Here is a 24,395-nt window from a genome sequence, read left to right as displayed (position 1 = left end):
ATCTATATCTATATCTATCTATCTATCTATCTATCTATCTATCTATCTATCTATCTATCTATCTATATCTGCTGATTTCTGCCAGTCTATTAAAAGGAGCAGTTAATGTGTAAATTTTTTCTCCTTTCTAATTTTTTAGAACTTTTTTTTTTTTTTTTTTTTTTTTGGACAGGGTCTATAGGGTCTCACTGTGTAGATTGGACTTGTAGTGATCGTCCTGTTTACAGCCTCCCAAGTGCTGGGATTATAGGCGTGTGCCAACATGCCCAGTCCCAGTTGCAGTCTCAGTGTACCCTAGGGGCAGGGCAGGAACAGCAGGCCCAGGGATCGAACTCCTGGCCCCTGCATCTGCCTAAGCAGGTGCTTTAATCCACTGAGCTATTTGGCCAGCCCTTCTTAGAACTTTTTTAAAACCAAATTTGCATGCTAATATCTGGTAATCAAAACAACTAATTTGAAGGCTAGGCAGCATATATCATGTAACAACCATTGTTGAATTCCTATTATTTTACATAGTAAGATTCTATATTGCTTCTTTTTTTGTTTTTTTTGGCCAGCTTAGTCTGCCCTGAGGGTGGAGCTGGAATGGCATGTGGGGCTAGGGATTGAACGGTGGTCCCCTGCACCTGCCTAAGCTTGCCTAAGTAGGCGCTTTAGACAACTGAGCTACGTCACTGGCCCCAAGATTCTGTATTGTTTCTAATGCATTTTTTTTTCTTTACTACCTTTTATTCTCTTTAAAAATAAAAATCAAAAGTATGCAAGCAACAGCGAGCAAATCCAGACTGGTGGCTGCTCACAGCTGAGAGCCAAGCAGGACCTGCCTAGTGAGGGCGAAATGCAAAGGCACTTGTGGCGCAGAGACTCCTCTGAGTCTTGCTGGTGGTTCTGGGTGCATGGCTGTGTGCCCCGGTCTGACAGTCCTGCCTTCTCAGAGCAAGACTCCCCAAAGAATGAATGAATGAATCTTACTACATGTAAAGTATTGTTAGTTTTGAAAGTAAATAAAAATAAAGAAAAAGAGCAAACACAATAAAGATAATTTCAGGTAAGAGAGAGCTAGAGGAATTTATCACCAGCAGATAGGTGCTGTAAGAAGGGCTGAAGCACATTCTTCAAATGCCCTTGGGAAGAAATGAGGCCAGATGGACACGCCGTCTTCCTGTGTCACCACCCTCAAGTGCACCTAGGAAGGATTTAGCAGGGAATGGAGAGGAGTAGAAGATAACGATGCACCCAGCAGGGCTGTGTCTAAGGTGGAAAGAGACTATTCAGACCTTCACTCACGAAGTATTATTAGGCACCCATTGTATGCCAAGCATAAGTAACTCATGGAACAGAAAAACAAAGATTTCATGGTTCTTGCCTTGCACCTGGTGGGAAGGACAATCATGTAGCCAAGGCTGTGTGTATCTCAAATGTCAGGCGTGTGTACGTCTGTCATCCTATATCCTGTAGCTCTGTTGCTGCCTGTTGTTCTGCTGAGGTGGCTACTAGCTCAGTGTTCTTTCTCTTTCCTTTCCAGACATCGTTCAGTCGGGGGTTCACTAAGAACATGAAACTGGAAGCTGTGAACCCCAGGAACCCAGGAGAACTCTGTGTGGCCTCTGTGGTCAGTGTGAAGGGGCGGCTGATGTGGCTGCACTTGGAAGGTATGTTCGTGGGAACGTAAGGTGCGCCTGGATGTGGCGGGAGTGTGTGGGAGAATTTAGCACCAACACGAGTCCCTTCCTTTTATTTAAACAGCTCTTAAATTATTCAGTGTTCTTAAATAAGTGAAACTAATCAAATATAAATTCATTCAGAGCCACTCATCTTAACTAATAATTTCATAAAATGAGAAGCTGGAGAGATAATTATGTTTGGAACACAGTGGTCTTTTTACAGTGATGGTTGTAAAAGCTAATGTCACGATTAAATTAATATGAGTCACTAAAAGTGGTATTTGAGGTCTTGGTTATTATGAGAATAAAATCATATATTTGCATTTTAATGTGAATAATACCCTTTACTTCGGTTTCTGATGTAGATGTTTAATTTTTCCTCAAAATACTGATAGGGAAGAGTGATTTTCTCCCCAAAGAGATAATAAACAAGATTTAGACTGGTTTCTTTAGTAACATTAAACTATTCTCTAGTGAACATATAAAGAACTATTTTACAGTTAATTTACAAGTGTATAGAAGATTCACAGAACAATGAATTTTGCATAAGAACCTTGATCAGATTTTGAGTTTAGATAGAAGACCATTTCAGAAGTGGTGTGTTTCCACTGAGAAATAATTGAAATAAATTAAATCTCTAATGTTTTCTCACCTTTTTCTCAATTGTAATTATTTTTGTAATGATTTCACTGAATTTAGTAGTTTTTGTAAATGTGCGTGAAGAAAAATGTGAATAGTAAAATATTGTTACCTCTCCCAGGTGGGTAGTTTAAATTTTATGATTTATTGGTATTCATACTTCTATTGGGATAGAAAGTTTTTTAATATATTTAGTACAGGGTCTCCAGGGTCTTACTACACAGATTGGACTCGTAGTGATCCTCTTGTTTTCAGCCTCCCAAGCGCTGAGATTACAGGCATGCGCCACCACGCCAATCTCAGTCGTCATCTCAGGGAGCCGTGGGGGCAAGGCGGGCACAGCTTGTGGTGCTGGGGATCGAACCCCGCTCTCTGCGTCTGCCTAAGCAGGCACTTTAGTCCACTGAGCTATCTAGCCAGCCCAGGATAGAAAGTTTAGATGAAAGGTCTAGTGTCTTTGATGCTAATGTCTTTGCATCCTTTTTCCTCAATACGCAAGTCTAAAAATGTGTGGGAAGTTGTTAGATGGGCCCATAATCTCATGAAGACTACAATCTAATTGATTGGTAGGTGTAGAGAACAGTCATGTTGGATGTTATTTTGTTGTTAATTCCAAGAAAATAAAACATGGTTGAGGCTTAGAGCTTCAACATCAGTTGGAAATGCAAGGAGATTAAATTTATCGTTTATTGTATTTTCAAGTGGAACGACCTCGATTTGAAATCAACCGAAAGGTAGACACATGTCTTGCTATTTCTCCTGCCACAGGGTAGAACATGACGTCATTTTCATTGCAGTACGTCGGGTTGATGCACTGCTGTTGCAGACACAGGTCTCCTTCTGTGGCTTCACATCACTGAATTTCACTTGCTTGCTCACACTAGCCATGTGGGTTGGGTTGGAGACTTGTTTGCATTATTAGCTTGAAAACAAAGATGACGAAGTTAGGATCCCATGTTTCATCGTTTTTATTTAGCACATTACGGTGAAATTCTGTAGCAGTCATTATTTATTTAGCAGCTTCTGCTTTCAGTGTGCTTTACAGCTGTTAATTGCCTAACACAAACAGCAGTGAGAGCGTCCTGATTTTTATAGATGGAGAAACCAGCTAAGCTGTGAAGAACTGCCTGGGGTTCCCTTCCGTTGCTCTTGACATTTTCTCCATTGCTTAATTCACTAGACCATGCAGTTTCCCGCTTCTTCAAATAAGAGTGATGATCAACACTTAGTGTATATTTAACATTTTGACAGTAATTCCTCCCTTTGCTGGCTCACTGGGATATAAATTTTTAGTTTTATAACGAAAAGGGATTTTAACGCATGTCATGTCTGCTTATTTTCTGGAGTGCTTTGACTATGCTGTAAAAAGAAAAGTAGTTAGCATTAGCATATAGGTTAGAAAATAAGGTTATCCATTTTCTCTCAACCCTCACTTATTTTTACAAAAAGTTTTTGTAAGCAATCTGTTGAATATTTGTCAAATACTTTAGGACTATCTTTTAAATTTCATCTGTAATTATTGGCCCAAATACTCTATTTTTCTCATCATCTAAAAATATGTCTTATGCTGAGCATTTTACCTTTTAGAGTGACCATTTATGTCATATATATATAATGTATAGTTTCCTTCGTCAGTCCTAGGGATAAAATGACAAAGATTCATTATGGTCACTTTGTGGCTGTTAAGTTATTTTATACGATGATGGTTATTCTGATTATAGACCATTTATTTGACACTTGAAATATTATAAAGTACTGTATTCATTTTATTAGTTATTTTAATGCATTAAATTGACATGAAGTCTCTCAGCACATGGCTGATTGACCACTTTCAGTAATTAAAATGATCACTTCTAGTTAATATCTGACTTCTCTTGAAGTTAAATCATTCTTTAAGTATTCTGAAGGGTCTGCTGTTGAAAGGGCGCAAGGAATATGATATGTGAGATTAAAGTAACATTATTTTAGGTGCGTACTGGAGAAGTAGTCTAGGCTCTCACAAGCCACTGATAGGAAGGGCAATTTCTGATGCCAGTGTTTAGTACTTCGGAGCAGATGCTGTGGAATGTCCTCTCTCCCAGCCTTCTGCTGTAGGTAATCACTCTGCAGTCGTGAACACTGTCCGTGCAGTAGAAGTGGCTTGCAGTTTGAAGACTCCAGCATTGTAGCCACACACGGGCTCACATGTGTGGGGCTGCCTGCCTTCTCACAAGTCGCGTACCTGTATGTTCCTTCTGGATTTGTTCGTGTAAGGCAGATATGGCTGGGGCGTTTTTCTTGCTCTCATAGCTCTTTAAGCCTTACGGGGTTCACATGTTTGTCATCTTTCTTCGTTTCTCTTGTGAGGTACACTTTCCTAGAATCATTTTTTCCTGGCCACTTTCCTAAGTATAGGTTGAGTATGTACTTCATCCAGGGAAGTAGCTCAGTGGCACAAGAGCCTGCCTGGAAAGGGCAAGGTCCCAAGTTTGATCCCCAGTACAGCAAAAACAAACAAACAAGCAAACAAACAAATAAATATGCTTCAGACCAGAGGGCTTTGAGTTCGGATTTGGATTTTTGGAATATTTACATACATATAATGAGATGTCTTGGGAAGGGAACCCAAATCTAACCATGAAATTCATTCATATTTTATATATACCTCATGTACATAGCTTGAATATGATTTCATGCATTAATTTTAGTTTTTGAGCACAAAACAAGTTTTCTACCTGTGGTGTGATTGTAGAACTCAGAAGTTTCAGATTTGAAGCATTTCAGATTTTTGAATTAGGGATGCTCCACCTGAATATATGCACATATAACTTTATTTCACATATTTAGAGTTAGTAGTATACCAGCTCAGAGTTCCGGTGGTCAATGCAGCAGATTGAATTGTTTAACTCTGTGTGTGTGTGTGTGTGTGTGTGTGTGTGTGTGTGTGTGTGTGTGATGAGAGATTGAATCCAGGGCATTGGCACTAAGCTACATCTCCTGTTCCTTGGTTATTTTTTAATTTCAGAAAGCATCTTGCTGCCTTGCTAAATTGTTGAGGTGAGTCTTCAACTTGACATCTTTCTGTTGTTGCTTCCTAGGGTTCTGGGATTATAGTTGTTTACCACTATCCTGGCTGATAGTTTAGCTTTTTGTCCCTAGCTTCACAGGGGAGATTTTTGCTGTTAAAGTTTTACTGTTTCAAAATTGTAGCAAAAGGTACATAACAAAGTTTACCACTTTAACTGGCCATTTGTAAGGGTCCATTTTTGTGTATTCACAATGTTGCTGTCATATAATTGCTATAATTAATAGTGATGCAGACCATGGCCCCACCGACTTGGTGGGCATGCAGGTCACCTGGGGATCACATTAAAATTAGAATACAGTTAAGTCTAGGGTGGATCCTGAGGGTCTCCATTTCTAACCATTTCCCAGGTGATGCTAGTTGTTGTGGTTAGTTAATATGATGCTGGATGACAAGGGATTAAATATTTGTTTCGAGCAGCAAAAGCTTGGGGATTCCCAGAGTGGAGCAGCCAGATCCGCCTGAAAATTTGATGCACTGGCCAGGGTCCTTCTGTCTTTTGGTTGTGCCATTTGTCCTCATCATAGGATGGGTGCTGGGGCTCCAGGGACCATCTCAATGTTAAGGAAAGGAAGAAAATAGGAAGGATGAAGGCAAGCAAATTCTGTGTCATTTGAGTGTGTTAGGAAACATTGCCAGCGGTGCATGCTTGAATCTAACTGTCTGAAAGATCCGGCCATTCCCTGCTACAGGCATGTCGAGTAGCTTTCTTTTCCTGTTCCTGTAGATAAAAGAGTTTGAGAGCAGCAGTGGCAGAGCAAGGGCAGAGCTGACCAGGAGACCATCAAGTGCGGCACGTGTACAGAGAGGGAGGGTCCAGGCTGGGACGAGCATAGAAGACAAGGGCTGGCCAGGAAGGCATCTCTGCCGTCTGGCTGACAACTCTGCCCTTCAAACGCGGCTCCTAGTGCCAAATGCTTCGTGCTTCTGATCTTGATTATAATGCTTGATTATGAACTTGATTATAATGCTATAATTTCCTGATTGAAATGGTGCTGTGTGGAGCTAAGGTTGCAGCATGTTCTTAAGCAGTCGGTTCGTGGTCCTTCACTCTCTGGATCCCAGATGCTCAGTGCTCAGAATTCATGAGGCATCAGAAGTTACAGAACAGGGTGGTTCCTGGGCTCCGAGGTAGACTGGCATTTCTAACTCTGTAAAGGAGGAATGTGCCTCTCCAGGGTCAAGAAAATAGATGGTAACTTTGAATGGTCCAGCAATCCTTAAACGTATTCTTTGCTTCTTAGGATAGTAGAAACTTGAATGAGACAAGACTCTTTCTGGTCGTGCACACTTCTGACTCAAGAGCATCATGTGTCTTTTGTTGTTTTCTTTTGTTTTTGTGGTTCTGGTGATTGAACCCAGGACCTTGTGCATGCAAGGCAAGAACTCTGCTACTGAGCCACATGCTTAGCCCACATCATATATCTTGAGGTTCCAGCTTTGTTAAAAGTCTCTATTAGCTTTACGTTACTGTGACAAAATTCCTGAGACAGCTTCTAAAGAGAGGTTTTACCCTGGCACTCTGAGTTGGAGATTCTGGTCCATATTAACTTGTCTGCGTTGTTTTGGGCCTGGACTGAGGCTGCACATGATGGTGGAAGTAAATGGTGGAGCCAAGCTGTCCTCCCTGAGGAGTCAGAGAGTGAAGAGAGAATGAAGGGCCCTTTTCCAACAGTCTCCTCGAAGGGTGTACCTCCAGGGTTTTGAGGGACTTGCCCTAGGCTCTACTCTTAAAGGCTCCACCTCCTGTAGGTAGCACCAAGCTGGGGACCAAAGCATTTAGCACATGAGTCTTTGGAGGACATTTAAGATCAAACCATACAACCTGATTGCCTGAAATTAATTGAAGTCCCAGGTACACTGCACAGAGAATAGTTTCCAATTTCCTAAAGAAACGGGCCCTGTACCTTGAGCAACAGAAAGTGGAAAAGCTACCTCTCATCTTGGCATCCTTGCCTCTGTATAGGGCGTGTTTTCTTCTTAGTGGAGGACACACATCAGAGAAGGAGAATGCTTGGCTCAGAGGTGGCAGGGCAGTGCTGGGGTTTCCCATTCCTAGCATTTCCTGTGATATTTAGAAAATATTGTGGGAATGGGAGAGGCAGTGGAGATGGACACTGTTCCAGTGAGTGGTGCTGTAAAGATGGGAAGAGGTAGCATTTGGGCCAGAACTTGTAGGATGGATAGTGAGGAGTAGGGTGAAGATGGAAGGTTTGCTATTTTACTTGGAACTGACTGGAAGGTGAACAGGTTCTAGTAAAAGAGACTAAGATAAGAAAAAGAGATTTAGAAAGAATCGTAAATCTAAACTTAATACACGTTGTGTTTCAACTTATAGGTAGGGATTTCCAGGGCAGATGCGTAGCTAGTAGCTAGGCTGTTGACGCCTGAGTCCAGATCAGAAGCTACAGAACTGATGAGGACACAAACCATGTACTGGTGTTTTTAATGAAGAGACTCTCCAGAACCTTCAGGCCACATGCCTGACCTGGGTTCTCTCAGGTAAACTAGGGTGTGCAATCCCCATCACTGGGGGTGGTCTGTAAAGAAACAGAAGTTCCAAAAGACAGTCATATGCACAGTTTGGGGTTGGACAGAACTGCTCCACATGTCGGCTTGTGGCTACCATGTGGCTTTGAGAAAGTATGTTAGTTGTGAGTCCCGATTTCCTCACTCCCATCATGGTGATCACTTTGCCACTGTAGCAAGGACTTGGGCTGAGATAAAAGAGTCAGCACAGTTCCTGGGAAACAAAATGAAGAGGAAAAGGGCCAGAGAAAGATGCGCGGGTGTGCTGGGTGTGCTGGTGTGCCTCAGAGTGTGTGAATCATCCCGGGTACTGGGCTGCTCCCTGGAGGTTGTGTGTGGTAAGGGCTAGGGGGAGACTGCAGTGGGGTCTTTGTCATTGCACATGATGCCAGCATCCCTAGGAGACACCCAAGCCAGGTAGAGCAGGGATGGGAGTCAGGGAGGGACGAGTCAGTCACACCTGTGGGCTCACTGCCTTGTTATGTTGAGCACAGAACACTGCCCCCTGCAGTTAATGCCTACCAGCCAGCCCCTGGTACCTACCGGGTGGGCATAGCAGTGCCCTTCATATTGCAGGGGCTGGTCCCCTTCCAGTGTTTGACAGCACAGAACAGCACCTCAGAATCCCACTTATAAAGTGGGCAAGTCAGCCCAGCTTCCTGTGATGAGTGCATTACATTAACTGTGTTATGGAAATCACGTAACAGTTTCAGACCCACAGGATGTAGTTGGTTAATGTTCTGTGATTTTTTATCCACATGATGATTCATATTACTTTCCTCTGCCTTAAACGATATGTGATACGAGCGACAGTTCTGGATATTAAACCATTCTACCTAGGGCAGGAATTCCCTGAACATCATTAAGTGATGATTCGCAGGCAACGTTACTGCGGAGTTAGAGTTACTTAACTTTCTTTACCTGCAGGTATGTTTGAAGACATCTCTAGAAGGTAAACACCAAAGCTTGGTTTTGTAGTTAGTAGCCTTGTAAATTAAAACCCAAATGCGGAATTTGGGTTTAGTGTTTTTTGCACTTTGAGTATGTGGTTGGAATAATAGCCCTGTAGGGTTTTATGTCCAATCTCAACAGAGAATAAACACATACACACAACAAAAATCTGAAATCCTCAGGCCTATGGGGAAATATCAAAATTTCTCTTATGATTGTTCCTTTTGTTGTTGTTGCCTTCTGAAATGAAACCGAAAATAAGTTTTTTCACAATCAGTGATGGTGAGCACATTCTTTACTACCTTTTGGTCTGTGAATCTGGTGGGGACAGCTTGGACAGTGAGGCTTCAGGGCACATGAACAGCTCCGTGTTGCCAGGCACAGCACTTACGTGCCTGGGCCTGGTGTGGGCTCTGATCTCTGCGGTGCTGGCCCTCCTTCCATGTGCAGAGCATCAGCAGAGCTGTCTGCAAGGGCAGCAGCCGAGCCAACTCAAGAACCAGTGGTCTTGCCCTCCCTCTCTGAAGAACTGCCTGCAGTCTGGAACTGTCCGGTGGCATTTGCTGACTTACTTGATCTTGCCTGCACTCTTTGGCTATGGGGAGAAGATGGTCTCTGAGTACATGGGGCCAGGTGGGCTTCCTTCCTCCACCTATTTTCATTTCTCCACCCTTCCAGCCACCTTCAGGAGAAAGTACTCGTGCTCTAGCTGGGCCTCCTCACTTGCAAAAGTGGTGTGTGTTCTTGGCAGAGGATGACAGAGGACAACGGGCATTTCCTTTCTTTACTCCTAAATATTTTTCTTTTTTCCATAATTTTATTGAGAAACAAATAGCAATGAGACAGTTTCAAACCAAATTAGTAGGACAGTTTCAATAATTAACTCATTGCATACATTCTTCCTAGTGGTTAATTGCTGTACAAGATGCAGACATGAGGAAAGTGATCAATGTTGTAGAGTGTGACTAAGGAGAGTCACATGGGGAGAAGACACTCTCTCAGGCTTTCACAGAGAGCACATTGGCCAAGCAATGGCCGTGACTCATCCACATGGCTGACACTGACAAAGGTTCTATAATCTGAGGTACAGGATCTCAGGATAAATCCTGAGGGGATTTCACTGACCTTATCAGACCCAAAAGCTACAACTCTTGTTGCATAGGTCCTGCTTTACCTTGTTCTTAACCATCCAGCAGAAAAGTATAAAAACGAAATATAAGAAGTAAAGCCATGCTGTTATGTTGAGCTGTGGGGGACAATTTCTGACATTACCAGTGAAGTGCAAGACCCAATACTATTATGGGCTACTGGACTGTTTTAGAATATTTTGCTGAGTTTATACACCTATAATATTCAAATAACGGAACTTAACAAAAGAAGAGGATACAGATGAATGTCAATTTTGTATCTGTGTATTCAAAGTGATTAGGATAGATATATAGTTACATTCTCTTAATGAATAGAGTGATTTGTTCTAATGGTGTTTGCAAATAGGATATTATAACCCCTAAATATTTTCCATGTCTTGCTTTGATTGGCTGACTCTTCCTTATCACTGTTGCTTTCTTTTATGTACATTTCTCTGTGATCACTTGCAGTTTGCTCTCTTGTGGTTGGGTCCAGCCCTGCCTTCTCTGCAGGTGTCTGTCCTCCCTCTTCCCCAGAACCTTGGCAGGTGTTTTCCTGTTCTCTCTTCCTTCTTAAGGTGAGTTTCCAGATTCTTCAAAGTCCCTCTTTGTGCCACTGCCCATGTGCAGTCTTATTTTTCTCTGTGACTTGAGATGACTTTGTTGATGAATTTGAGTCTGTAGCACTCATAGCAGATACATACATTTTACTCCCTCTGTGAAACATGTTCACATAGACACATGAGCAAATGTAACCCCTGACTCTGGGCTTCTCCTTGACTGTTTCGCCTAACTCAGTGGCATCATTATTTTATCTAAGTTAGAAACCTCAGAATCCTCCAAGTTCAAGCTCTAGCATTTTGTTTGTTTGCTGTCCCCCAACTGGTCTGTCACTTCAGCCCTGCTCTCTCTCTCCGACCTCTTCTCACTACCGCAGTCAATCCCACGTCTTTGTCCTTTATGCTTACAACTACAGAAGTCTCTCAGCTGCCCCTTCTGCCATCCCCAGGGACTCTAAGAGTTGTCTTTGTAAAACATGGTCATGGCCTTTCCCAGATACTCGGTGTGTCTGGTTCTTATGGATTCAGGACTCAGTTCGATAGCCTTGTGTTTGGCTCCATCCTTGCTGGCTGTGAGCCCTCCAGTGCTTTTTGAGCTCACAGTCTTTTCTTGTATTTGTGCATCTCTGTAAAACGTGTTTGAAGATACAGCTGTCCTTATGATGTGCTTGCGGGGATTGGCTGCCATAGCTTATTAACAGTAATTATGAGGAATAAAGAGCCCAAAAGCAGAAGCAACTCAAATGTTCATCAGCTGGTGAAGAGGTGAACAAGACATGGTACATCTGTGCCATGGACACTACTCGAGACCAAAAAGGAGTGAAACACTGATAGGTGTTACAATGTGGTGAACTTTGAAAACATGCGATGGAGAAAGCAGCCATAAAAGTCATGTATCTCGTGAGTATGTTTGTACGAAATGTCCAGAAGAGATCACACCAAAGTGACAGAAAGTAATTTAGCTGCATGTCACTGGAGCGAGGTGTCAATAGGGAATTACTGCTAATAGATATGGGGCCTTGTGGGATTGGGGTGTAGGGAGGAGAAATTTCTGAAATTAGGTAGTGGTGATGGTTTACTAGAGACCACTGAATCGCATATATTAGAAACTTGAACTCTACCTCAATGAAGCTGTTTTTTAAAGAAAAAGAAGAAATGCAAGCTCTTGAAGAAAAGGGCCATGTCTCTTACAAACAGCTGTTTTGTCCGTGGATTTGGGGACAGTGAGATACTTTATATTTCTTAGCCAACTTCAAAAATGCCTTCACTAGTTTTTCCCATATTTGGCTCGGTTCCAGTAAATCTTCTAAGGTCAGTTTGTGGTTTCATCCAGCACAGCACCCCCACATCAAATGGGGTGCACCCCAGACCTAGTGCATCCAAGGCTCTGAGGAGGGACCTAGGAGGCTGTGTTTGTCAATTGCCCTTCCAAGTGATTCTTAGGCATACTATTTGGTGAAACCATTCCTGTGTGTCTGATGGGCAAGGTTTTTATGTGTCACAGAAACCTCGAGCCATCTTAATTGTTTTCTTCCTTGCTGAGGCTGATACCTGCTATCCAGAGTTAAGGAAAGAAAGACTTATGTTAGCTCACCTATGTATGGTTTTAGCCCAGTCAGCTGGCTCCAAGGCAGGGCAGCCTGGTGGGGAGAAGCAGTCCGTGGGAGGTAGGCAGCAGGTGGAAAGCAACCAAGCCAAGCAAAGCAGGAACAAACCTCCTTTTCCTGTTTATATCATCCGGGATACAGATTTTATCTGGGGTGGGTGGGGGGTGGGACTCACACCCAGGATGGGCCTTGTCATTGTCCACACCCAGAGCTATGCTTACCCAATATGCAGGCTAATCTAGTTGCCACACTCATAACCCATAGTCACACACCCCGATCCAGCCACGTCCGCAAAGCCCCACCTGCGAGTGAGTGATGCTTGGGTGGACTTCTAGATAGAAGCTGTAGCATCCTCCTCATGTGTTTAGGAGAAAAGGGGCAGAAAACAGCACAATAAGCCTTTCCATAATTCATGAAAAAGTCAGATAAAGTTAGATAATCATGTTTCAGACTTTCGCAAAAGTGAAATGAGAGAAAATGCAAATGTGAAAATAATTAAATTTGAAGCCAGTGTGGGTAACTTTAACATCTGTAAAGAGAAGCAGCAAGGCCTACATGAAACACTGTGGGATGAAACAGATCAGGCAGCACTTTGTGGACGGATGAAGAAGGTGGCCTGAAGCACCAGTGGAAAGAGGTCATTTATATGCACAGAGGTATTTGGTTCTGCAAGTTGGTGCTGTGATAGGCTCTTGTTGGCCACCAATAGAACTGGATATGCTTTGCTTGTTTCACTTTATTCTTTGCAGTGCTGGCCTTGTGCACGCTAGGCAAGTGCTCTACCACTGGGCTGCACCCTCAGCCCTATTTTTGCCTCTAGCTGTCTTCTGTAGACTAGGAATTATGCTGGAAGGCTGTGGCTAGAAGGCTGGTGGACTCACTTTGAAGAGGAAGCAAAGTTTGTGGTTTCTAGTTGAAATGGGGATGAGCTGCGACTCCTGGGTGAGCGCGTTCTCCAAGGCAGAACAGAAAAGCTGAAGTCATGATGGGAATTCTGCAGGTAGAATGGGGTACTCTCGAAGGATGGAGTTGGCTGTTGTATAGGCTGTTCTCCCAGTGAAAGATGGAGGGTAAGATGGGAAATCTCCTCACCTTGGATGTTGTGCAGAACTCCAGACTTCTGTCACCCAGTTCAAGTCCTGTGTCTTCTACTTACTGGCGTATTAATCTCTTCTCTGTACTCTGGTTTACTCATGAAGCAGACTGTTGTTTAGGATTGTTACGAGGATTAAACAAATGGAAAAGTGGCTGGCCTCCAGTAAGTGCTATAAGCACTGGCTCTTGTGTGGGTTCCCCACTCTTCATGCTCCCCATTCTCCCCTTTAATCCCATTTCTGATGCTTCCTTTCAGAGTGACACTGTGCCCTTGCCTGCTACAGTTTTGCCAGCTCCTTGGTCCCTAAACCCTGCCCTACGTTTTGGCATCTGCATAGAGAAGGGAGTGTGCAGGGGGTCCAGGTCCCAGTTCTTGCTTGCTCTTGGTTAGTCAGACCCTGTTCATCTTTCTCCTGTTTTCCCTTTTCATCTCACACTTGAACTTGTCAACACATTTTGTGCCCTTTAACTTTCAGTGAGGACCTTAAACTAGGTGAACTTGATCCCTTCAACACTGCTCACCTTTCTTCCCATGCCAGCTTCACTGAGATGTCTGAGTACTTCTGGTTCCATTACTAAGGTGGATGAAAATCATTTGCCTTCCATGCACGTGGCTGACTCACTCATACCTGTCTCATCCATCTCACCTGAGGTACTCCATACCTTTGCCCCTCTCAGTTTCACTCCTCTTTGCCTTCTTTTCTGTGATTTGCTGGGAGGGAATTACATAGCTTTAGGAATTTGATAGGAATGTGGTCCTAGGAAGACTCAAAAGTTCCCTCCCAAGCTATTTCCTCGTTTCATCCTGCTGTTCTGAGTAGGACTGGATTTCACTGTCATTGGTTGAATTGAGCAATGTTCTCTCAGTTCCAAGAGAAAGTAAAACTTTGTGATCGGCTGAGGCAAGGATCAAGTTCTCAGGAGATGGAAAACTGCAAAAATATTTTATAATTCCAACATGATAGTCACAAATATGTATACATATATGTTTATTTTTTAATTATTTTATTTTATTTTATTTTAACATTTATTTAGTGTGTGTGTGTGTGTGTGTGTGTGTGTGTGTGTGTGTGGCCAGCTCAGCCCACCAGGGGGCGCGGCTGGCATGTGGTGCTGGGGGATCGAACCGTGGTCCCTGTGCTTTGCTTAGCTTAGTTTGTTCCAAGTAGGTGCTTTAGACCACTAAGCCATCTCTCCAGCCCTATGTTTATTTTTTGACGACAAAAACATTCAACAGTGAAAGGATTCAGTTACATTTTATTTCCTTTTATAGTTACTAGCCTTTCATTAATCTGACTTCAGTAGAAGTGCCATATTATATATGAGAGTCTTTGTTTCTTCTCTCAGTCTCTTTTGTTGTACTATTATTATTTCTGGGGATTGCTGAGAATGTGGTTGCAAAACAGTAATTTCATTCCCCAAAGCACAAAAACTGTAGAAGTACCTTGATTAGCTTCTCTTTTCCTGTCTTGGATCTGCCATCTTTGGACTACCTATGACTTTCTCAATAGACTCCCACTGTGCTTGTATTTTGCATCTTCTTCCAGATTTATTTCATGCACATTAAATGTATTATTTTCCCTTTTTAAATACATACTGCCTTTTCTTAACCCCACAGTACATTTTGGAGATCTTTAAGTGTATAGAGACATTTGCCATTCTTTTTTATGGCTACAGACTAGTCCAGTATTTGTATATATATCCTACTTTATTTAAGTATTGTACCATAGATGAAGGAAGTGGCTTCCTGATAGATTTTGAGATGAGGTTTCTGAGTAAGAGTGAAGAAGCAGAATCTCTACTTATACAGTGGAGTTTAGACAAGGACAGAGATTGAGTTTACTCCAGTGTTCTTGTATGAAGATTTTTCTATCAAATGAAAAGAAAGATTTGCATTAGTTTTTATTCAGATATTCAGCTTTGCATATATACTTTTTAGTAGTCCTAGAAGAAGCAAGGAGAGTACTATGTGCATTGTTATGAATTATTTTTAAGATATTGGGAGCTCAGTCTTAGGAGTAGGCTTTATATAAATGATTATTGTGAAGCTAGCCAGATGTATCTTGATTCATAAGGGTGATAAAAGGAGGTGATAAATTTGTATTCATCATCTAGAATGAGATTGGAAATGTTTAGGGTTGGGAAAATCTTCCTAAGTGATAAGTAACCCATTGTTTTTCACCTGTCCTTATTTAACAGAAGCCTTTGGAAGTTAAATTTCAGGTGAAAAGAAGGCAGGACTATAACTTTTTTGAGGAAAGATGGCTTATACCTCTTAGCTCATAAATTTTGTTTAATTAACTGAAAAGCATGATCTAAGAATTGCAAAATGTAGTAAAGACAGCCATAGTGCCAGATTGATGTATACATTATACAGAAGTGTATGTATTAAAGCATTAATGTGATGCGATGTTTGGACCATCAGAACATTGGAAGATGAAAGTAATAATTTAGTGAGCAACTTTAAGCTATAAAGTTCACTTTGTGCTGCTTTTTTGAGGGACTGTTTTAATGACCTTGGAAATCTTACTTGTAGCTAAGCATAAGTCTGAAAGTATAAATATTTCTGGTGAGTGAATTTGACCTGTTTGTAAAATTGTTAAGCAGCTAAGCAGCAGACTGTTGTTGGGAGTCTAAAGGGGTAAAAATGACCTTGCGTGCGGGAAATGTCCCAGTGGCCCTTTTCATTGGCCCCTGGGAGGGTCATGAGTGCCTGAGAATGGGAGAAGTCACCTCTGCATTTGAAGCTACTGGGGAGTTCCTTTACTTTTTTTCTGTTTCAAAACCTATAGTTTCTTATTTGATGATTCCTTTGACAGGTTAAATATTGGTTGAATCATACAATATTAACTAAGCAGCTTCCATTCATTCAATTTTTTTTTGAAAAATGGGCTGTAGAAACATTCTTAATTCCTTTCACTTATAATACAGCTTTCAAATTGTAGAATTAAGTGTACAGAAAGTTAGGATTGGCAACCTTGACTGTTCATTTCTTTGAGAGCCAATAAAAAGTGCCAAGTGACTAATGATGGTGATGATGCGGATATAAAAATAGCTAATGTCCCAGTGTTCAGGGCACTTTATATTCACTAGTCTACAGTTTTGTCTTAACATTAAATTAGGATCCTTCACAAAATAATATGTTCAGTTCTCACAATAACTGCTTTAAGATGAGAAGTTGGGAGACATGGACCTAACATGGAAGTCAGATCTATTTTGTTTTTGCCTGTTGGTCTTTAGCTTCCTAAAGTTGGATTTTTCTGGAGGAGGCTAAGACTCTGATTCCACACTCATGAGCTGTCTTGTGGTGACGTAGATGTGTGATGGGCTTTACGGTGGGATTTTCATTTTGGGTATCCATGAGGGATCTGAAGGATACCAGTCTTAGTGTTACTGCCCAGAATCATTATTAATAGAACTCCTACCTTTAGATTCTTAGTTTGAGTTCATCCCCCAGAGGTTTTTTGTTTTTTGTTTTTTTTTTAGAACTATTTATTCAATATAAACTTTTCTTCTTGGAACAAATGTACCACGTTCCAAAATTTTCTTTCCATAACCAGTGTTCCTTGAAACTTTTGCTGTTGATTGTATGCAGATTTCTAGTCATTTTCAGAGCCACTCAGCTGTGATGCTAGTTTGTCATGAAGCATGATTGCAATTACGGAGTAGGATGTGATGGGGCAAGCAGATCCCACTAAAAAGACATTCCTACGGAAATGACTTCTATGTGATGTAACCAGAGCAACCACAAGCAGCTCAAAACGAGCAACTCCATCAAGCTGATAAGTCACCGAACTTGCTGGGGAAATTGCTTCTTTCTATTCTGCTTCGCATCAGTGGTACCCAGTTTAGTAGCTGCTTTTAGCTATAAAGGTTTTTTTTTTCCTTAAAAAAAAAAAGAGAGAATTTTGACTTTAAGTTAAAGATTGCTCTTTGCTTGGAGTTAGGTGAAACATGTCATCATGGCTGCTGACACCAACCGATGGGCCCTGTCCAAGTGCTGCCACATTCCTTAGTTTTATAGGTACTCTTAGGAAAAGTAGACCTGTGGTCCCTCTTCAGCATATCCCTAGAGTCTCTTCTTGTCCATTTTCAGGTAGAAATGTTTTTTTCCTCTAAACCTCCATTTTTTTTTTAAACTCCCTATATTCTTACTATTTTGTAATTCAAGTATTTGTATCTATCAGAAGACTATAGACATCTTAGGGATGTGTCCCATATTATGGCTGTCTTTTTTTTTTTTTTTTAATGTATTTAGTACAGAGTCTACAGGGTCTCACTAGGTAGATCAGATTCATAGTAATCCTCCTATTTTCAGCCTCCAGGTGCTGGGATTGCAGGTGTGCACCACCACGCCCAGTCTCAGGTGCGCTCTTCAACATGCCCTGAGGGCAGGGTCAGCATGGCGCACCAGGGATTGAACCCCTGCCCCGGCATCTGCCGAAGCAGGTGCTCTAATGCCCTTTTTAAACATTAAATATAATAGTAACTTGTCTATCTTAGTGATGCTCTTATTTTGTAATTGTTGTCCTGTTTTTTTCTAATACAGGCCTGCAGACCCCTGTTCCAGAGGTCATTGTTGATGTGGAATCCATGGACATCTTCCCAGTGGGCTGGTGTGAAGCAAATTCTTACCCTTTGACTACACCCCACAAGACAGTCTGTAAGTGTTGCCAGTCAGTGATGACATTCGTGATCTTGGTGAATAAATAGACAATTTTATTTTTCAAAAAATAAAGACGCAAAAAATAAGTGTTGTAGATGTCCCTTTTTAAGTGCCTCAATTGTACTTTAATAATCTGCCATAAGATTGACATTTGGATGAATTTCTCAGGATGAATAAGGAGACAACTGAGGGTTTCAGAGAAATGCAGAAGAAACGCCTGCAGAAATTTTCCCTCCTACTTTTGAATGCAACCATTATTTCTATTGGAAAATTTTAATTAGATACTACATTTTTATATTAGCATATCTTAGAGCAAGCTAACTTCGTCATGCATCATTCTTAAGTGAATCATTCTTCGTACCAATAGTTTAGATACTTAGAAGTGCAATATTGAGCGTACTCTTAGCACTACTACCTAACCAGTGTGAGCTCAACTGGGCTTTAAAAAGTGTATTTATTCACATGTTTTTGCCCACAGGAACCAAATAAAACCAATATTAGTGCTTTCACAACCCTGTCATGCACACACCCACATGCACGCACATTTAAACACATCCAGCAGTGACTTTGGCACACGTGGTTGTTGGTTGTTGTCATGAAATGGTACTGCTTACAGATCATCAAACCTAAGAAGTCTTTGCATTTCTGATTCCACACCAGTGTGAGGCTGAGGTATCACGTAGAAATGTAGAGTTCTTAAAGATAACAGGCTTCAACTTTGTGGTAAAGAGATTATGTTCCTAGTGTTTTCTTCCTGGAATTTCCCTGCCAGCCTCACATCTCTCTAGCGCCCCATTCTGCAGTGGGCTTCTGTGCATTCTCAAGACATCGCTGGAAACAGAGTTGCAGTCTATCATCAGTGTCATATTCCCAGATGGCTGCAGACTTGGAAGGGTCCCTCACTCAGCATTCACTGAGGGCAGTCTGTGTTGGCTACATGGATGAGCAGGCTAAGAATTTGCTTGTTTCAATGGGAACAAAGGAGGATAGGCTCAAGAGTAAAATAATCATTCCACACTCACAGTTTAGAAGTACCTTAAAGTGAGACAAAGCAAGTCCAAGTGGCTCAGACTCACTGGGTGCTATCTTCCCTGGGTGCTGGCACAGAACTTGGGTAGCTCAGTTTTCTTTTTCCTTGTCCCTCATAGAGGACCTCGTATCCATTCTTTTCACTTCTCCTTCACATGAATATGGGAGGCTACATGTGTTCTGTTCTGAAGCATAACCATGTGTTGCAAAAGTGAATGCAGTCCAGTTTCCTCTTGATCTTGCACTTTGCTACTGGGCCTGTTGCTCTGGGCTCCTTGCCAAGGGACCATGGGGCCTGGCCTCACTACGCTGTGCCCTGGACTGAGTGAGGCAAGTTCTTCCCCTTTTTCCACCCCTAGAGTTCATAAAAGTTCATAGATTTTATAGTAACAACTGGAATTGAATACCAAGTAAAGTCAGGAATGGGTGAAATTTTATTGAGTATTTCTCTTACTGATTCTTGCATGCTCTTTTCCTGCCTGTACATTTTACTTTAAGCAGACAAACACTAACTCACTCCTGGCAGATGCTGACAGCTTTAGAAGTTTGAGTAGAATTAATTTATGTGCTTATATTGGAAGAAACTAGATTATCTGAGCCAACACAAATTGGTTTCAAAAGCTCTGGGCTTTTTGTTAAGGTGATCACAATCAATTAGAACTATAAACTGACAACTTTCTTATCCAAAAAGAAAATCATTGTTTGCTGGTTTATGTCAATATTTAGCCCATCCTATCTGACAGCTTCCAGTTCTCCTTCTAGTAAGTCAGTGTTTTACCATAAATGTATGCTTCAGGCTAATTTTGGGGTGCATGATTAGGGTAGCATTATTTGTCTTGTCATAATTTCTGTGGAGAAAATTACTCTAGATCATCATGCTTATAGCAGTTTATCTGAACATGCATTTATGTGAAGTACAACATGTATTGCTTTTCTTTCTTATTAAAAGCACATTTTAAAATAAAGTAACCATTATTGTGATAGCATTCAATGTACTACATTCTATTACAATCTTATTTCTAATACCTCTTTGTTTTACATTAGAAGAAATTGATATGAAATAACTTTTCAGTATTTAAATTATTAATTTAAAATTGACATTTTAAAAATACTAAGCCATTTTTAAATGCATTTGCCAGCCTATAGTATGTGACTGTAATTGCGGAACACTCAGTGGTGAGGCAGGAGGATCACCGGGTTGAGCCCAGCCTGGGCAACCTAGAGAGGCCCTGTGTTAAAACCAGAAAGAAATGTGGTTGGGGGTATAGCTCAGGGCCAGTGTCCGGGGTTCCATCCCCACTACCACCCTCTCCCCTTCAAACATCTGCCCACTAATGATGTTTTCTCCCCCTTTTTGCCTGTCTTACAGCACAAAAGAAGAGAAAGATTGCAGTTGTACAGCCAGAAAAGCAGTATGTTGATTTTTTTTTTCTCCCAAACTACATGGTAAACTGTAACTTGTCTGTCTAGTGTTTTATCAGAGTGAGTTAACAAGTAGCACGCTGATACATGGGACCAGAAAGTTTCAGTACTGTTATTTAGTACACCTACTATGTAAAAAAAATCCTGTGCTGGATTTTTGCACATAGTAGATGCACTAAATAACAGTGCTCCCTAAAGAACCTGAAACCTACATGGTCGTTTCTCATGTTTTGTTTCGTCTTAGCCTTGAGGAATACCCCAGCTTACTCTCCTGAAAGTGGTGCTTTGTGCTAGGCACTCCTGGTGCCACCAGTGGTGCTGGGTGGCAAGTGTAGTTGAGGTCCCTTGGTCCTGTTCCTAATGCTTTGATCTTCTTCTCACCCCTGAGCTGCGGCCTCACCTGGAAGCAAAGGACCGCCATCTCTTCTCAACACTGCCACTTCCCAGTAGGGGAATTTGAGCAAATCACTTTAGTTTTCTGTATCTCTATGGCCTGGTTTATGAAATAACTATTTCTCAAGGGTTTATGAAGCTCAGACTAGATTACATGTGAAAAAAAACCGTGGACTTTGAATTGTTGAATAAATGGAGATTGCCTCCATGTCAGTAGACATTTAATGAGAAAAGAGGATTTAGGGGAAGTGTGCTGCTGCAGACTATGTGAACAGTTGTGACACTGGTGTTACTCTTGTGCATAGTGCAGAGTACTTAAAAAGCCCAAATCTACATTCATACCATGAAAGTAAAAATATATGGCTAGAAAGTTAAATGGAAGCAAGCACTTTTCATGGACTCCTAATAACAATGAATTGAAAGATAACTGCATTGTTATTACAGTGAGAACAACAGTTTTGTGGGAGTCTCTGTGCATTTATTTCTAAATGTACTGTAGCGGGTTCATCGCCTTTGCTTTCCCTACATAATGCCAAAAATACAGCATGAATAGCAGACCGGTGGGCAGATGCAGATCTGCAGTGGTTGGGTTGGTGGTTCCAGCTCCTTCCACTGTGTCAGTCATACAGAGAGTGTGTGAAACCGCAGATTGCTCGGCTTTGTCACCAGTACCTCTGCTTCAGGATGCCCGGGATGTGGCCTGGGAGCCTGCATTCCTGGCAAGCTCCTGCTGATGCTAGCACTGTGCCTTCAGGGCTCACACACTTGGAAAACCACTACTCTAGATGAGCCTTCTGGGCCTCCTCTAAGGATGGCCTCCAAAGTTAGGCAGCTTTTCATTGTGTCCCTTCTGTGCAGGTAGGCTGGGGACCCCTGTGAAACCCAACTCACCTTTCCCCCCAAAGGTTGCACTTAAAAAAAGTGTTCTGCAACTTTTTAAGCTGAACTGTAACAGAGTTCTGTTACAATGCATGTACTTAATATGTTAAGAATCATCAGTTAATAGATTTTTTCCTACGGGCTTTTCAGTGTGGTCATGGTGTGCAGAGGCACAGAGGTCAGAATTCCCAGTTTAGCAGTTAAATGTTGCAAAGGTAAAGTCTGACGTTACTTAAATGTAAGTTAATATTGCCTTATGTTTAAAATGGAACTGAAGACATTGTCACAATCTTGTAACAATAGACCAACCTGGGCGCTAAACATTACAGAAAAATATGAAGCAGCAGCCTGTACTGGGAAGCTGAGTCAGAGAATTTCAAGTTCAAGGCCAGCCTAGGCAACTTTGTGGGACACTGTCCCCCAAAATGAAAGTGGCTAAGGATGCAGCTCAGTGGCCAAGCATCCCTGGATTCTAGTCCCAGTTCCAGAGTGGAGAAAAACCTCACTGATCTCTGGTGGCTTCTCAACATTTGTGCCATGGTTTTTAAAAGGTTTTCAGAAGGATCTGAGAACAGTTTTCTGAAAGGATCCTTGTATTGGTGCTGCTTCCATGCCCACACCGTCTCACAGTGCTGTTAGGTTTCTGGAATACTCTCCTTGAAGTATGAGAAGTGTATTCATTTCTTCTTAAGTTTGTGACCCACGGTGGCTTCTTCTCCTCATCCACAGATTGCCATCCACAGTGCCTGTTGAGAAAATACCTCATGACCTTTGCTTATTCCCCCACCTGGACATGACAGGTAAGTGGCCCCTGAGGAGGCCTCACCGTCCCTTTGCTGTTCATAGCTATGGATGAAGACTTGCATAAATTTGGGGGGCCGTAGGAGTCCATCTCTGCTGTGAGCCCGTTTGTCTCTGTTTCTGCTTATTGGTAGACACTATCTGGCTTTTTGTTTGTTTGCTTCTTTGTTTTAATTTTTGAGCTGAAGTCTTTATATCTTTTTTACTTCTTGTACAGTAGCTCTGGACAGATCTTCTAGATTACAGGAAAAGGATTTACACATTACTTGGCAATTTTGCAGATTTGTCCTGTGTACCACAGGTCACAGTGCAGGACAGGAAAGACCTGAAGATACCGTCAACAAGCATTCCTTTTGCTTTTTTTCTCTCCAAATTTTATCTCAGTTCTACTTTCATTTTTACCTTGGTGATTTTACTTACATCCACTCTGGCTTTTGAATCATCCCTTAAAACCTTCTGAGTTTGAATAGCTGGTTGTAAATAATACTTTTTCCAAGCTTTCAAGTCTTATTTCTCCTAATAACCCCTGAGAAGGCAATTGTGAGCTGCCCTTTGACCACCAAATCTGACACTACATATGTTTGTACATTAAGTAATACTTGATTAAAAATTCTAAGCCAATATGAAACCTGCTCTAAATTCCAGGATTAAAAGCCATGTGCCACAGAAGAATCCTATTAGATGAAGCTATCTTTATAGTGAAGAGGGCAATTTTATGAGTAGACATAACTGAAATTGTTTTTTTCACTAAAAGTCTTGGCAGGATAATCCTACCAAAAAATTTATAAGTACATGCAGCTGTGAATTTAATTATTTTGCCTGTTGTATAGACTTCAAACTTTAGAATGCTTTTACAAAAACTATGTCAGCTATCCTTTCAGAGTCTGTAATGGTAATTGTACTCTTTTTCTTACACCCACAAAGATGACATTTCTGCTTTCTTCGTATTAGTTTTTAGTTGATGTCTTTATGAAAAAAGGTCTCCCTAGACTGCTAAATCACCATCCCAAGTTAGTGACAGTATTTGTGCAGAAATACCACTGTTACTGTAGCTTAGCTTGGGGTAGGAGTTGGGTGGCTTAGTGGAGCGGGCATGGGATGATTGCCTGCGCCAACAGTGAAACTTCACTCTGTGTTTGTAAACATCCATAAGCAATTGTCATTTAATTGTTCGCATATGGCCATGGCAGCTTGAGCTAGAAGGTGACCAACAATGTGCCACATAAACCAAGTTGAAGGAATAAGGACAATGTAGATTTAAACCACCAGGAGATGCAGTTCACCGCTGTCAGATGGCAGTGTAGCAGAGGCTGACAATGCATGCTGTTGTCTTGGACCTGAGACACTGGGGACGCTGATACAGTGCTGATGGGGCTGTAAGTAGGGATTGTCACTGTAGAGAATAATGTGATCACATTTAGTAAGGCTCGAGCTCTACAACCTTGTTGGTTTCCTGCTTTGTCCCTGTAAGATCTCCTGTCCCAGTGGAGAAATAGATTTTCATAGCTGTATTTGTTCAGCTGGGGCTGGCAGTTACTAAAAAAGTAGCAATAACTGCACATCTAAAAGAGAATCCATGACTACACCACAGTGTCGTCATATAGCAGAGTAATACACGGAAGGGAAAAATGAATACATGTTGTAGCATTTGGTGGCGAATGTTTCATAGTTTTGCCTTAAGAAACTTAAGTAAACAAAGTGTTGTGAAAAACCATTTATAGAACATTTTAAAAATCCCAAATGAAATATGTATCACTTGTGTGCACACATAACGTACCTGTGCAGTAGAGTTTAGGAACTTTCTTGCGCTTGCCAGGGAAGCGCTTATTCTACTGAGCCATCTCCCCGGCCCCTTGCATGGGAATGATAAGCACCAGACTCAAGCTGGTGGTGACCCCCCAAGGAAGGGGAACTCTCTCTTGTGGGAGAACACAGAGGACCTCTGCTTTGTGGCTGATGTTTCTCCTTG

At 41.7% G+C, this 24,395-nt stretch overlaps 1 protein-coding gene across 6 annotated transcripts in view; it reads left to right on the top strand.

The window, feature by feature from the left end:
* Sfmbt2 (Scm like with four mbt domains 2) overlaps positions 1-24,395 on the top strand; it is a 230,590-nt gene that overhangs the window by 163,675 nt on the left and 42,520 nt on the right. For all 6 annotated transcript variants that reach the window (XR_002821927.1, XM_023719784.1, XM_023719786.1 and 3 more), the window contains 4 exons: positions 1,526-1,652; positions 17,786-17,899; positions 20,301-20,343; positions 22,355-22,425. Coding sequence is in view for 5 of the 6 variants with exons in the window: in XM_023719784.1 (XP_023575552.1) it covers positions 1,526-1,652; positions 17,786-17,899; positions 20,301-20,343; positions 22,355-22,425 (355 nt within the window). In the remaining variant the exon portion in view is untranslated. The remainder of the gene's footprint in view (positions 1-1,525; positions 1,653-17,785; positions 17,900-20,300; positions 20,344-22,354; positions 22,426-24,395) is intronic.

Source organism: Octodon degus, unplaced genomic scaffold, assembly GCF_000260255.1.
Source record: "Octodon degus isolate 3935 unplaced genomic scaffold, OctDeg1.0 scaffold00071, whole genome shotgun sequence".
In the NCBI taxonomy this organism is placed as follows: Eukaryota; Metazoa; Chordata; class Mammalia; order Rodentia; family Octodontidae; genus Octodon; species Octodon degus.
The sequence above is the reverse complement of the archived record's forward strand: the minus strand, read 5'-3'. Positions and strand labels throughout refer to the sequence as shown.